Consider the following 15,374-nt stretch of genomic DNA (forward strand, 5'->3'; position numbering starts at 1 on the left):
TTCTCAAATTTTATAATTTTGTACAATATTAGCATGCTATTTGGGTTATGCTAGCAGGAATTTCAGAATAAATAATAATAGTAAATTTTGTTTTGTCCAAACATTTTTATGATAGAAGCATTTCATCTCATTTCTCTCAGTTGCACCCTTGCGTTTTAAAATCTGTTTTGATCCTTGTAAATCAAACGGATATTACGGTGTCCATTCAATATTTCAAAGAATTACTTTTTATAATATAAAAATTGCATGTATTTGATAACGTTTAATATGCCTTAGAAACAATATTTCCGAAATTTTCTTTCCTTTCTTAGCGATTCTTTAGGGTTTCTTAATTTTTTCCGTTATAATCCTTATAGAAATTTCTGGGAATATAAACATTAAAATTTTTCTTTCCATTTCGATAATCAACAGTAATATGTTAATACTCATTTATATTTGATGCTTTTTATAGCGATCTTAAATTCCATTCATTCATTTTTACACAATCACAAAATCTGCAATCCAACTGCGACACATTCACGTGACTTTCTATCAAAAATGCCGTAATTTGTTCCTTACATTTGTTTTCATCCATTTGATTATTATTGAAAAAGACTTCCAAAAACATGCAATAGGAAGTAGTTTTTTGGAATGAGCTTCTGCATTTCAAATAGTAAATTTCATTTGATCTCTTGATCGGATAATAATTAGTGATTTAGAACACAAGTTGAAGTAAAGATAGTATTCTGAAAAATGAATACAAAATTATTTCCAAAAGTTTTTTAAGTAATTTATAATGCATCATTTTTGTTATTGTTTTGATTATTTATATTGACAACAAATCTGTCAACGGTTTGTTGTCACTATGTAGCGGCTCAGTATTAGTACAAAAACACGACCTTTATTTAGGCCAATAGGAATTTAGATGGGTCAATACATGGTACAGGAGCTTTTTTTCTTTCTTTCACTGTAACTGGGCTTTCTCGCATTAAACGCTATTGGCGTTGTTGGTATGCATTAGTCGCTGCACTGATTTGTGTGTGTGTTGTTTTTAATTTATTAAAAGCGCTATTAAGCATGCTATGTGAAAAGTAACTCGAATACCATAGAGCTAAGCTTTGAGATTCGATTAAAGCTAAGCTTCATTCACCCACCCTGTCAAAATTATGTCTAATGTCGATTTAAGACGGCAGCTCTTAGAATTTTTTCAGGCTAACTTCCACAAAGATGTAAAATTAATAGATATTTGCCGAGCTGTACAACAGCCGAAAAAAGTAGTTAATAGTGTCCTGTATAATTTGAGAAGTGAAGGTATTCTGCAGAAAGTAGTAGAAAGTCCTCCAGTTTGGAGAGTAAATGACAAGTTATATGACAGGTACAATCAAACACCCGTTGTCCCAGATGTAACTCCCTATCACTACACTTTGAAAGATGAAAGCGTTATGCCATGTATCACCAAAAATAATAATTTTGCCGTTTTATCTTCAGTGGAAAATAATAGGTCCGACCCAATGTATGTTAAGGAGCAGTTGGTAAGTATTTTTATATTTTTGACGCAAGTTTGAATTTTTTTCTATTCAAAAGTTAATTGATAATGTATTATCATGAAATATCGGAGCTACACTGTCGAAAAATATTGAAAAATTGCTGAAATTTTATGTTTTAATATTGACTGAAGCTTTACAACACCTTGTACAATTTCAACAAATACTCTTAAAAATATTGATTCTTTTTCAAATAACAAAAGAAACGATAATTAGTAATATAACATTAACTAATTTTTCTATGTTTATTTTATCTTTTCTGAAGATTTTCATAATTGATTTGTCTAGATTTTTTTAAAAATGAAAACTTATAAGAGCTGAAATGATTTCTGCAATTACTTTTTAAAAAAATTATTTGATCTTAATGATATTTTTAGATCTTTTTATAACATTTAAATACTGGCTTTAATCCTCATAGCTTAAAATATTTTAAATTCATTTGAAGTTTATTTCTTTTTATACATTATTACTCGGTTAATTTACATTTAAAACTTACTTGAGAATAAAATACTAGAATTAAAATTCTAGTATTTAAAACTTCATCTAATAAATTCTGAAGTTAAATTTAAAAGTGTGAAATTCATTAATTTGATTTAAACAGGTCTTAAGATTTCTTTGCAATCATGCTGTCGTAAAGTCAGTTTGTCTCATAAAAAGCTAAATTTTTTAAAGCAAATTGCATTTTCTGCTTTTTGTTAAGGATCATGGGAAATATTCTTCAAAATGTAGAATATTATGAAATTCTACTAACTTGTTCTTGTATAATCTTGGCAATTCTTTGTGAAGACAAATAATTTTTGAATAATGATTGCTTTTTAAAATGCTTTCACTTTTAAAAACTTAGGTTTAGAATTTTCTTTCAACTTTTTGTTTTTTCCCCCTAGAAATTCTGTAAATGGAAAAAAAAGAAAGAAAAAAAAAGAGAATTGATTTTTAAAAATGAAATGCAAAATGGACCTAGATTAATTCATAGATATTTTTTGAAAATTTTTTGTTTTGGAGCTTGAGTATTTTTTAAAAATATTTTTAAAGTATTAAATTCACTTATGACTAAGCTTTATCAGAGAATTTTGTGAACATGGATTTGAAACATTTACCTTTGAAAGATTGCATTTTGGATGTTGTATGCATGGATATCTGTGGATCTGTTTACCATAAAGGTCCATAAATATCAGAAAACATATTTCATAAGTTAGAAAACTAGCATTTATATGAATATTTTATAATGTAAATAGTCTGCAAAAAAAAAAAAAAAAACATATTGAAATTCTTGAGTTTGAATTCTTATTATTAAGTTGGCATCTAAAGTGATCATGAATTATTCACTTTAAATGTAAAGCTAAATAAATGTGATCTAAACTTATATACTTCTTTTTCTGTATCTTCCTTAAAAGAATTTATCAATTTTGGTTGAAACGTAGGTTTATTTTAAAGACCGAATAAAGTGAATTTGTAAAAGGAATCTTCAATTTTCCCCTGCATTTCAATCTAATGAAAACTTACTTTAAAATGATTATTTTCAAGAATGAAATAAAATGAACATTAGTAATTATGAATTTTTCAGGAAGTTTATTTGCTTTTAAAAGTCTAAAATATACTCATACCTATTTACAGTATCAAGTACAAAAAGAAATTCTTAAAAAATTTGCAATGCTTTCAAATCTAAGTAATGTGTAAATTCACACATTGCAATGGTATTAATTTTATCATAAATTATAAATTAGATTTTATTTCCTTATGCAAATCTATATTTAACAAGAAATCAAGAAAAATAGATATTTTTTAAAGTTTAAAATTTAAAAGTATTTTAAATTTTAGAAGAATTTTTAAAAATATTATTGCATTATTTTTGTTAAAAATATTGTAGTTCACATGTAATTTGTAATGAATAGCGCAGGTGTAGATTACATGTGGCTTCTAATATAGTACAGGTATCAATTACCTGTGGTCTAAAATGGGTCAGTTGTTGCCAGCATGTTTTATGTGCTGCATATATATATAGACTTATCTACATAATATTGACATCAAATGGAAATTCATAATATAATATTGATCATGAACCAAAATCAGAGTTTTAATCAATACACCTTTGATAGAATTGTTACCTGGTAGCAGGGCTTTACAGTCAGGCCCATTTCAAGTGGTGGATTGAAAGATGCAGATCATAAGAAGATGGCTGCCTTCAATAAAGCACCAAGTTAATATGGGGCATATCTTTTCTTGAATATTTCAAAAAAAAAAAAAAAAAAACTGGCAAACCCCAGCTTATGAATTATGGTTGTACACAGCTCATCAGTAAAAAGATTTTATTTCAGTGTTTATTTCTATAAATTTTGTTTAGTTTTAATTTAAAAAAGATTTCAGAAGAAATGCATTTTGAAGGTATTCTTGATGAACTTTTAAGAAAATAAGGAAAATACAATTTTTAAGTTAATATATTAGTTTGTGCAAATAATTTTAATACTTTTAATTTAATAATATATACTTTTCCATTTTTTACCATATAGGTATGCATTACTTTTTATAAATCTTTCATAAAAGTGATGTGAAGAAATACTTTTGCCAAGTTGATATGAAATGATTTAGGATATGAAACTTTTTTCGGGAAAATTAAGTCTTAATTGTCACAGAATGTTCAGAATTTTATCAATGAATTAAAATTATGCTTTTAAATCATGTTCTTATTTCTTAGATTCCTAAGCTTTTATTGAGCTTGATATTCAATCTGATTACATCATATTGAAAAATGATTACATTCAGCTCTGTTTTAGAATCTGTTATTAAAAAAAATAAGCAAAAGTTAAAAGCATCTACTATTTTTGGCCTTTAGCTTGTATAATGTTTTAAACAAGAAGGCATTGGTTTTGTTTAAATTATATTTAGTTTTTGATCACTAATTTCATCTAAGTGGATGAAATATTATAGTAATATTCAAATTGTAATTCTTTCTGAGCTATGGGCAGTATACATGCTTGAGATCTTGCCTTAATGGTTTTATCCAAAATAAATAAATAAATAAATAAAATAAAAATAAATATATAAGTTAATAATAAATAAATAAAAAAAACTCTTTCTAAGTAGCTTTGTAAAAATAATAACACTGAAATATTTAGCTATATTGAACAATGATTGTAGATAATATTCTTTTAAGTAAATTTGTGCTAGTATTGATATTCTGAATTTATGATAATTAAAAATGCAAACAAGTATGAAAAATCATGTTTAACGATTCGGCTCTTTAGTAATTTTTTCCCTGAAGATATATGTATGAAAGCAATGTTTTGAAATTAAATTCTCTTAATAAAACAACAAAAAGGAGCCATAATCTGTCAAATATGGTTTATTGTTGCTGTTTTACGGCTAAATATAGAATAAATTTCATGCTTTTAATGGGTATTATTTTTATCAACAATGTTTTTTCTGTAATTTTTTATCATAAAAATGAAAAGTTTCTTTATATATATATATATATATATATATATATCATCTAAATTTTTTGTCTTTGCTTTTAAAAAATAACTTGCAAAAATGTTGCATTTCTTTCTTTCTTTTTTTTGTTCCAAATTTAGTTTAATTTTGTTGTATTGGTACTTCATTACATTTTTTTCAGATGTTTGTACTTAAAATTGTATCCAAGATTTCCAGATTTTTTTTAGGTTTTTCAATTTGTGTCAAACTAGTTTGAAGAAAACTTTTGCATTATTAAAAGAATAACTAATTTAAATACTTTTATAAATATTGAATACTGAAGTTGATACTGATTTTTGTAAGACTTAGACTTTTACTTACATTACTTACATTTACTTACATTACTTATATATTAGACTTAAACTTTTACATTATTAAAAGGAGAATTATGTAATTTAAGCAAATTTTACCCTCCCTGCCTTTAATATAATGAATTTAGACTCGTATATAATTTATAGAATAAGGATGAAGCTGTTCAATAGCAACAACAAGTTTAACATTACTGGCAGGAGAAATAAAGAAAAAAAAAATGAATTTTTATTTTGATAAATAAAAATACTATGCATTGATTACCTTTTCTATTTTATGAAGCCATAGCCATGTTTATAGAAGGAATATTGTAACATAAAATGAAATTTCAAAATTTAATCATCTAATATGCTGTAGTATATATCTCATTTTATTGGAAAAATAGCATTTTAAATTTTGAATCTCCTAATTTCAATTAAAAAAAAATATATATTTCTATATTACATAATTATTTAAAAAAAATATAGAAATGCACCTTATGACAATAATCTTAACTATTTAACTGTAAAGTTTCACTAATAAATGTCTTTATTCAAAAGGATAAAAATTGAATCCTTTGCTATAAGTATGAAGTTTAACTATCTTTATTGTAAAATATAATCTGTAAGTAGAATTGTTTAAATTACTGTTTACAAATTTTCATAAATATTGTTACTTTATGCTGAAAACTGAGCAGTACTGAAAACTCAAGTAATTGCAAGAATATTTGTAGAATTTTTATTTTTATATTTAAAATAGTTGAAACTATAGCAGCAGAATGTTAAGTATAGATGATACAGAATGATGATATAGATATACAGAATATTATATATGATGTTATAACAGTTTTCATAATTCAACATCTTAATTATGCAATTGCAGAGGTACAAAACCTAAAAAACTACAATTCTGAATTGTATATAATTAGTGGTATTCTGAATTATATATAGTTAACAGTATTAAGTGTATGGTTTTGAAGATATGATAGTTATACAGTTCTTCTCTTTGAGAATTATTACTTTCCTCGAGTTTTAATAAAGATGATTTTATTTATTTCTTTGAGACAATTAACTTTAAGCATACATTTAATATTTATATAGTAAAGTAAATTTTGTTTTAATGGTGAACTATTTTTATTAAAGACTTTTTATTATCATATTCTGCAAATTGTAAATGTCATTTCTTAAAACTTAATAAATATCATTTAAATAAAAGCATTATGAATTCTTAAAATAAATAAATAATCATTGTTTTATACAGCATTGAAATATATTTTGAAAATTTAAAGCAAATTGTTAAAATATTTTTTCATTATTATGAGTTTTATATTTAAAATGTAAATGTTTCAGAATTGAAGTTATCAATATAATATTTCAAAGAAAAATTAGTAACTAGCAAATTAAAATTTATTTTCATAACTGAAGTTCTTTATAGTTAAAAAGAAATTTATAAATACATAATTTTTTTCTGCTGAATTGTTGTTTATTATTGTAGGTATTTTTACCTGCAATAAAATCAGTTCTCTGATATAATAACTTATTTTCATTGTTTTAGTATGTATTTTTTTTGTTTTGTTTTTGAGATGTAATGAGTAAAATATCTTGATATTACTTTGTGCCTGTATTTCTTGCAAATCATAATTTATATTAAAATGTTTTAAATTGTTAAAGTATAAGCATATTTTCAGGTTGCCTATCACACAGTAGTCAGCAGTAGCACATCAGAGGAATTTTGCCAGTCATTTAATGGTCGTCAGATTACGGCACCTACTTTTCCTATGCAAAATGCTGGGAGTAGCATTAATCCGTCAGTACTTCTGTCAAAACCTGCTGAAGCAGTTCTTAACATTTTGCACAAACAAAAAGGTTTGCAACATTTTGTTGTATAATTTCTTAAAAATCATTTTAAATATTTTTGATATTTTATTCTTTAATGCATGAAATATTATATATAACTATTATAATATTTTGTATTGTAAAAAAGTAATTTTTTCTGAATTTTATAAAACTGCTGATTGTTTTTATTGGAGGTTTAATATGAGAAAATGTTGACTCGTCTATATAGGTCCATTATCATCCAAAGCTCTGTGCAGTTTATTGGGATTTCCCGAACATATTGTGAAAATGGCTCTTCAACACTTAATATCTTTAGGACTAGTTTTTCAAGATAATTATTCCATGTTTTGCACAGTTGTTAATAAAAGCAATGCAATTCCACAGGATGACATTGTATTGCGTATCATAAATTATCTGAAAAGGGCTCAAACAGCTATACATACCAAAGATCTTGTTAAAGGAGTTGGACTCAATAATAAAAAGGAGATTAATCCTCTGTTGTATAAATTACAGCAAAAAGGAGTGGTCACCAAAGTGAATGAATCTCCACCTATGTGGCAACTAGGAGAGCAAATGGTCAACAGTATCGATAAAACTGTGAAACAAACAGATGTCAACTATAACAAGCGGGAAGACCAAACATTTATGCACAATGGAATACCAACTTGTGCACCAAAAGAAATTGAATACACAAAGCCTTTGACTCCATTAGGTGGCCGGCAGAAATACAAGAATGGAGTAAAAGGCTTGTTGCCAAACAACCTGTCATATGAGGAGTCAAGCTCTGCGAATGAATCGACTTCCGAAGTGAACGCGAATAACGCGTACGCTGAGCCTAATAGGTCTCATATGAAAAATGGAGGTGATATACCTGACAATTTGCTGAAGAATTATCAGGACGGAGCTTCCATTGACACTGCATCGTTACCGATGACTCCTGACTTAATGAATTTGATGAGCTCCTTGCAGACGCCAAGTATGACCAAAAACAACGAATCTTGCAAGATGGGTTCTGGTTCATCCAAGTCATCTCCTTCAGACAATGACACTCCTCATGTCAATGGACGCCCGATGGGTTCAAGAAATTCTAGACAAAATAACGAATCTGGAAATGCATCTCGGAAGGCGGCTGCGGCAGCAGCAAAAGCTGCAGCCGGTAAACTTCCCGAACCAAACTCGGCTGCTCACTATGTTAATGATGTCCTCAACAGTGATAGTTTTGCAGCCCTGATGAAAAATCCTGTTAGTGCTCTGTACGAATACGGACAAAGAAACCACATTGATACAAAGGTAGAAATTGTCTTATCAGAAGGGCCACCACATAATCCAAGGTATGACTAAAAAAATTAATTTTTTTCCTTTAGCTTTCATGATGTTAAATTTTGAAAAGATGTTGCATATAATAAGATTGTTTGATATGTGATATTTAAGTTCATCTTATTATTTGTGTAGTTTTTTCAATCGGTTTTTTTCAGGTAAACAATTCTTTTTATATAATTTTTATTTTTATTTAATTTTCCTCCCATATTTGGAAAAGCAGATGCATTGCATTTTCATATACTGTAGCGTAACATTCATATTTATAATGTTACATAATATTTAATATATTTCCAAAAGACTTTCTTTAGGATTTTCTATTTCTTTAAACATACTATTGTAGGTATTTTATTTCTTTTATACAAGATAGTTAAAAAAACATATTAAGTATCTGTATAAGAACAGCTACTGGAATATATTAATGATTTTGTTTCACTGAATTATCTTGTTATATATATATAAGTTTAAAATTTTATCACTTGATTTTTTTTTAATGTTTTTTCCTGATAAAATGCTTTGAAATATATGGATTGATACTCTATTATCTTTAATTTTTTTGGAAAATTAGAGGGCTATGTCCTTTAGCGAATTGGATGCAAACTTATTGCTTAAAGAGTTTTTTGTGAAAATTACCTATTCAATTCATAATTTTTATGAAAGGAGAGCAAAATTGATATTATAATCAATAATATATTTTTTCTTTTGAAAAAATATTTCAAAATCTGCTTAGGTTTTTTTTCTTAATTTTTAGTTCAATGCTTAATGATTTGTTTTGAAATATTCAAAGTAAATAATTATAAATTAATGTTTAATTATGGATCTGAAATTTACTTTTGCTGAAAATTTGGAGACATTAATTTTTAAAAAAGTTATAGCTGTAAAGAAAAGCCTCCTAGGTAAATAAAACTTGCCAATGTTAACCTTTATCGATTTTTAAAAAAAACGTTTGTATGTTGCATTGAATCAACTTTGTGTTTTTATGTCTTATGAGCAGTTTGTCATTTTACAATTTTGAAGCAATTTGTCATTGGATGCATTTTGAAGCTTCATGTCGCTGAAAAGAGGTTGCTTTCGGAAAATGTTTACACCACAGTTAAATATTAGTGTCTAGCAACTACTGTTTCTCGTTTTTACGTATGTGGAATACTTTTAGTTTGCTTTTGAGCTGTACATTCATTTACAGTATTAAATATAAACTATTAGATCTGTGATGTATCAAGGTAGCAACAGTACAAAATTGTACAACAAGGTAGCAACAGTACAGTGAATTGTGATATGGTTAGTATTTTCTGAGTTGTAGAGCTAGTTGATAATAAAAGAATATAAATTCAGACGAGGGTGGGATATTTTCTTCAATGAAACATTATTAGTATCTGATTTTCAATTTTGTTGCATTTTTGGTAAATCTATGATAATAATATTTTTTCCTTGACTTTTTCTGCAAGTTGATAAACAGTAAGCAATGTTTTTATTTAATAATACTTTAGATGAGTTTTTAAATTATATTTTAAAGAGAAATACTTCTAATTAATAAACTTTTAAAATGTATTATATGGGGAGAAGGTAAAAATATTTTTCTGATTTGATTTATATATTTGAGTTATTTTTAACATTTTTTAAACATATTTGTTGAGAGAAGTCAGTTTATAACAGTGAGTTTATTTTAGGATCATAGGAATATAGTTTATATTTTCATTTTATTTAAAATATTCTCATGCCTATGCAGGAGCACCAGGAGATTTCAATCTTTTACTTCTGAGCAAAGCAGTTGCTGTATTAGCAGAATATCTGTCTTGGTATATGGACTAGTATAATTATTATACAATTAAGATCCAAATTGTACTTATCCTCTTTAACTACTCTTCCATAATCATCTGAATGACAATATTTCTTGTACAATTCGACACATTTATAAGTAATAAATTTATTTCTTAAGAGGGATGGAAAAAGTATTAACTCTTTAGGTAGATAGAAAACCAACAATCTTTGTCTTCAAAGAAATAATAATTATAATAAGGGCTAAGATAGATATAATCCTACATTTTAGCTATGGTTTTAAAGTTCTTTCTAAATTTTTGGAGCTTCAATTTAAATAATTTTATATCAAATAAAAAATGCAATCTAATTTTAAAAAATTTAATAAATCTTTTAAAAATTTATTTTGTCAATATTGTCAAAAGCTTAACTACTGTACTAAAATTTTTATTTGAATGCATTTCATTTATTAATATATTTAAACTGTGTAAGAATTCTGCATTGAAATAATTTGAGTGGAATAATAGTGACTTTTACTGAATTAGGTGAAATTTCTATGGAATATCTGAGCGTCTTTAAATGGAATATCTTAGTGTCTTAATCCGAAAGGTAGAAACATTACCTGAACTATAGATATTACTTTTTAACCTAATTGCCCATAATATAAAAATGGCATTAAAGCAAAGGAGTAAAAAATTTTCCATAAACAAAATGATAGAAGTGGAGTGGGAGAAAATTGTGCTTGGAAAAGAACATTTATTGAATAGCAGGTGTAATGGACCATCCTCATTGGTTGGCTTCAGATCTCATGAGTAATGATGTCTGCTGTCCTTGAATTTTTCCTGTTGGATTGATTTTGAATTACCTTTAAAGCTTGTTTGCTTTTCTAGTGCTTTTATGAAACTGAGGGAAAAAGAATTGGAAGTTGTATTTAGAAGGGGAATTATAATTCTAAATCTAACTTATGACCATGTATTGTAGTTAATTTTATTATGCTGTAATAATTTGAAGGGAGGGGGAAGGAAGCTTTAAATGACATTATAAAGAAATCTTAAATTATTGGTAGTAAATCTTGTAGTTCTAAATACAACTTATTTTTCAAATTAGTAAATAAACATAACTAAAAAGAAAGTAAATCTGTAAAATAACTGCTTGTCTGATCTTGGGAAATTTAGATTTTCGAGTACCTGAATACATTTCTTCAGTGTGCTTCACATCTTCTTTTTCTCAGTGTCATAATTTAAAAAAAAAATATAAACTTGTTTTCAGTATAATTTTTTAATCAGAAAGCTTTACAAAAATACGAAATATGGAATTTACATAAATAAAACATACAATAAGGTTTGAATAATTTTGCTTGCAATTCAAAACTTTTAAAATCTTTTTGAACATGTTGGGTATATAATAAAAAGTTTTATATATGTAAAGGTGCCATAAAAATTATAAAAGTTTTAGCATGGAAAGGATTGCCTTCAAAATTTCATATTATATCTATATATATATTTAAAATATATCTATTTGAAATATTTCTCATTACATTAATTATAACTGTTGAGAGTTGTATTAGCTGTGATATCAAGTGCGGAGCCTGATTAAAGCAGGGACATATGGGGCAGTTGTCCCAGGTCCCCACATCAGAGGGGGTCCAAATCGAATAAAAAGTTTATTTTAGGTTTCTTTCTTGAATAAGCTTTTTTTAAACAAAATATCAGTTCAGTGTAAAATCCGTCAGTTTTATGTTAGCTTCTTCATTAATCTATTGTATGAACACAAAAAAAATCTATATTTCGTAAATCCATGGCATAAGCAGGGATTTACGAAATAAGGAATAAGCATAGTCATTCAAGGTCAATATAAATTTTATTATTCGCAGTTTTTCTTGCATAGTAATAATACAACCTAGCATAATATTGTGTAATAACTTTAAAAGAAAACATTATTTAGTGTCATGATATGAAAAAAGTGATCAAAAGTACAAATATGTATTTACACAAATGACACTTTTTGGTCTCATTTTTCATATAATCTTCTGTAACAGTAAAGAATACTTTATTTCGATGTATCTATGAAGGAAGATGCGGAAATGTTTTAGTTGTTTTGAAAATATAATTTTTCATTGTACTTTACTAAAAGCTATAATATTAGCATGTTTTTTTTTAAATTAAAATTTTCTTATTCCATTGTTGATTGTTTTATACATCTTTAATTCAGTTAATGAAAAGAAAATACTAAATTAGATAAAATAACATTGCTTTTCAAAGACAAACAATAACAAAAGTATGGGTATTCCCCTCCCACCTTTTCTTTTAAGTTTTGTACGAAATAATTAAATATATATATCCACCTTGGATGTAAAATTTATCTTTAATGCATGTACATTAAAATTATCTTTTTATTGTGATTACCACTTGATTCAAGTGGTAGAAGCAAATACTCCGATTTAGAATAAGTTATTAGTAAGAATAATCAGAGAAAAGATAAAATGTCTATAATTTGAAGAATTAATGTGCTTCAAATGTGGGTTTCCTGTTTCTTATAATTAATACCATTTTTTATTCTTCTACTTATTATTTTTTAAAATCTTTCTTTGGAAACATAATAATTGTTATTGAACGGATTGCAAATGTTCTGCCTCTCCACAAAAACTGATTTTTTTTTTTTTTTGTGGCTTTGTGTGAAGAATTTCAAGTAATTTATCTTATATTTACCATTCTTTCATGCCCAATCACCCCATGCTAATTCATGTTGGCAGAATTCTTTTCCATCGCTTCTCATCAAGTTATGAGCATTAATGTTATAAATCTTTTTTAACTTTGAAGAGAAAAAATTGTAAAGAAACCCGATATTTTCAAGTGTTGTGAACAAATTTTATATATATAATATGGCTGAATTAGATGATAGAAAAGTATGCTTATCATAAAACATTATGGCAATCCTATCCTCTAACTTTGTGAATTATGATAGATAAACTGGTTATGCTAATAGTCAGGGGGAAAAATAATCCCAATTTAAAAAGTTTCTAGCTGCAATATGTTAAATTTACCCCAAACTTATCTGTTTCATTATATGAAATCAAATCAGTCTTTCAAATGAGTCTACAGTGAACCATATTGTTGTTCCAGCTTTAGAGAAATGTTGTCTTTCATGTGTAATTTATTATTAAAAATGCAATCTTGGAAGTATATTCATTAAAGTCTGCAAATGAAAAGAAGGTGGATAAATGGATTTTGGGTATGAAGATATTTGATTTTTTTCCCCCATTGTGGGTTTATAATGTAATTATTTAACTTTTCTTATTTGGATTAAAACTTGCTTTCTTGAACCTTATAACAGTTGTTCTAATTTAGATAAATTATATATTAATTAGATTTTCTGTTTATCTTCAACTTAACAGGCTTAAGATAAATAGAAAATCAAAATTGGTAATGACAATGGCTTTTTACGGGTTTTCATTTTTAATGAAAGTCAATTTCAGTCATATATTTCAAACAAGACTAAATTTCTAAATTTTATTGTAGCTTCAATTAAAAGCTAATGGAATGGAATTTTTGATAAATTTGACATTTTGAAACTAGATTGTAGTAGCGGTATACAACATTAAAGATTTTGATTTCATCAAGGTTTTGGAACTTGTAATTTGGCTTTAAATTTAGATGTCTTGATGAAAATGGTGTCATCTTATAGGAATTTTCCAGTTCTTTCAAAATACATACTTATTTTATATGTAGATCTTATAGAAACAATAAAATAAGGATTTTTTTTATCCCAATTGATAACATGAACACTTTATCCACCAATAATTGCCAATTGGAAAGAGGTAGGGCAGGGTTGTCATAGTGTTCAATTCGATCACAGTCTTTGTTTGGCAAAGTAGGTCAAACTCACTCTGGAAATATATAGGCATGTTACATATTGGAAGCAAAGCTCTTCATTTATTCTGTATTTCCAGTATTTTCACCTAAGTTTTTCATTCATTCTGTCCTTTTTCTGAAGTTTCTTTTTCCTGTTTTTTATGCTACTAATTCTATCTGATCAATGAGTCTAGAACAATGAAATTTTTTTGTGGACATAGCGATTTAGCATCTTATTCTATTTATTTTAATTATTTTTTATAAATTATTTTTAAAGTTTTTAATATGTATGTAATTCTTAGGTTTAAAGCTGTAGCATACATGGGTGATGAAGAACTATCCACAGCATGGGACAAGACCAAAAAGGATGCCCGTCGGCAAGCAGCAGAGCTGGCTGTCAGAGGTCTTGTTGCCAATGGTGGATTTGGGAAATTTAGCTCATTAGCTACTAGTGTAGGTTTTTCATTTCTGATTTTTAATAGCCCTTTTTTTTTGATTTAGCATTGTAATTCAGTTTTATTTTTTAAGAACTTGTTCCAACTTTGGATCTGACTTGACTCATACTTCCATGCAATATTTTTGATCTTATCGCTGGATTCATGAGATTATAAAACAAATCTTTTCATAGTATTGTTTACTCTTCTCTCTGTCTGTTCAATAGATTTTTTTTGGTGCATTTGTGAAATCTTATTTTTTCTCACATTTGGAACTCTTTTTACTGAAGAGTATAGACATTTTTAAACTAGAAATTTGTGAATCCTTTGAATTTAAGAGCTTTTTTTTTATTAGTTCTATTTGTATTCTGTCATTTAATTAAGATTTAAAATACCAGAATTTTTTTTTTTTTTTTGACCAGCATTTTTCTTCTGCTTTTCATTTTATGATTTTGATTATGAATGGATGCTAGTGTGAAATGAAAAATAAAGTATGATTAGTTCTTGAATTTTAGAGGAGTCCTTTTATCTTTCATAATAAAACTTGGATTAAGTTATTTTGAGATACAAGTAAAGTTTTCTTATGTGGAATTAATCGAATTGCTTTTACAGCCAGAAACAGTGAACGAACTTCCACCTGTGGTCAGTCAGTTTGATATGATTGCTGCTTTAAGTCACAAGACTTTTAATGAACGAGTGCTGCAGGTTCCAGAATACATGGGCGGTCGTAAAGTTTTGGCTGCTCTTGTTATGAAAAAAGGTGACTCTGACTGCAGGGGGACTGTGATATGCCTTGGAACTGGTTAGTATTATGTAATTTGCATAAGAAAAAAAATTTTAAGTTATTTGGATATCATTTTTTAGATTATTTTTCTTTTATCAAGTTGTTAGATAAAATCTGAA

General features: G+C 26.7%; 1 protein-coding gene across 1 annotated transcript in view; it reads left to right on the forward strand.

Moving 5' to 3' along the window:
• The first annotated feature begins 947 nt into the window (after positions 1 to 947).
• Positions 948 to 15,374, forward strand: part of LOC129956562 (double-stranded RNA-specific editase 1-like) — a 30,388-nt gene continuing 15,961 nt past the window's right edge. The window contains exons 1-5 of the mRNA XM_056068494.1: positions 948 to 1,511; positions 6,967 to 7,144; positions 7,344 to 8,445; positions 14,340 to 14,490; positions 15,084 to 15,273. Coding sequence (XP_055924469.1) covers positions 1,146 to 1,511; positions 6,967 to 7,144; positions 7,344 to 8,445; positions 14,340 to 14,490; positions 15,084 to 15,273 — 1,987 coding nt within the window. The 5' untranslated portion in view covers positions 948 to 1,145. The remainder of the gene's footprint in view (positions 1,512 to 6,966; positions 7,145 to 7,343; positions 8,446 to 14,339; positions 14,491 to 15,083; positions 15,274 to 15,374) is intronic.

Source organism: Argiope bruennichi, chromosome 2 (genome assembly GCF_947563725.1).
Source record: "Argiope bruennichi chromosome 2, qqArgBrue1.1, whole genome shotgun sequence".
NCBI lineage: Eukaryota > Metazoa > Arthropoda > Arachnida > Araneae > Araneidae > Argiope > Argiope bruennichi.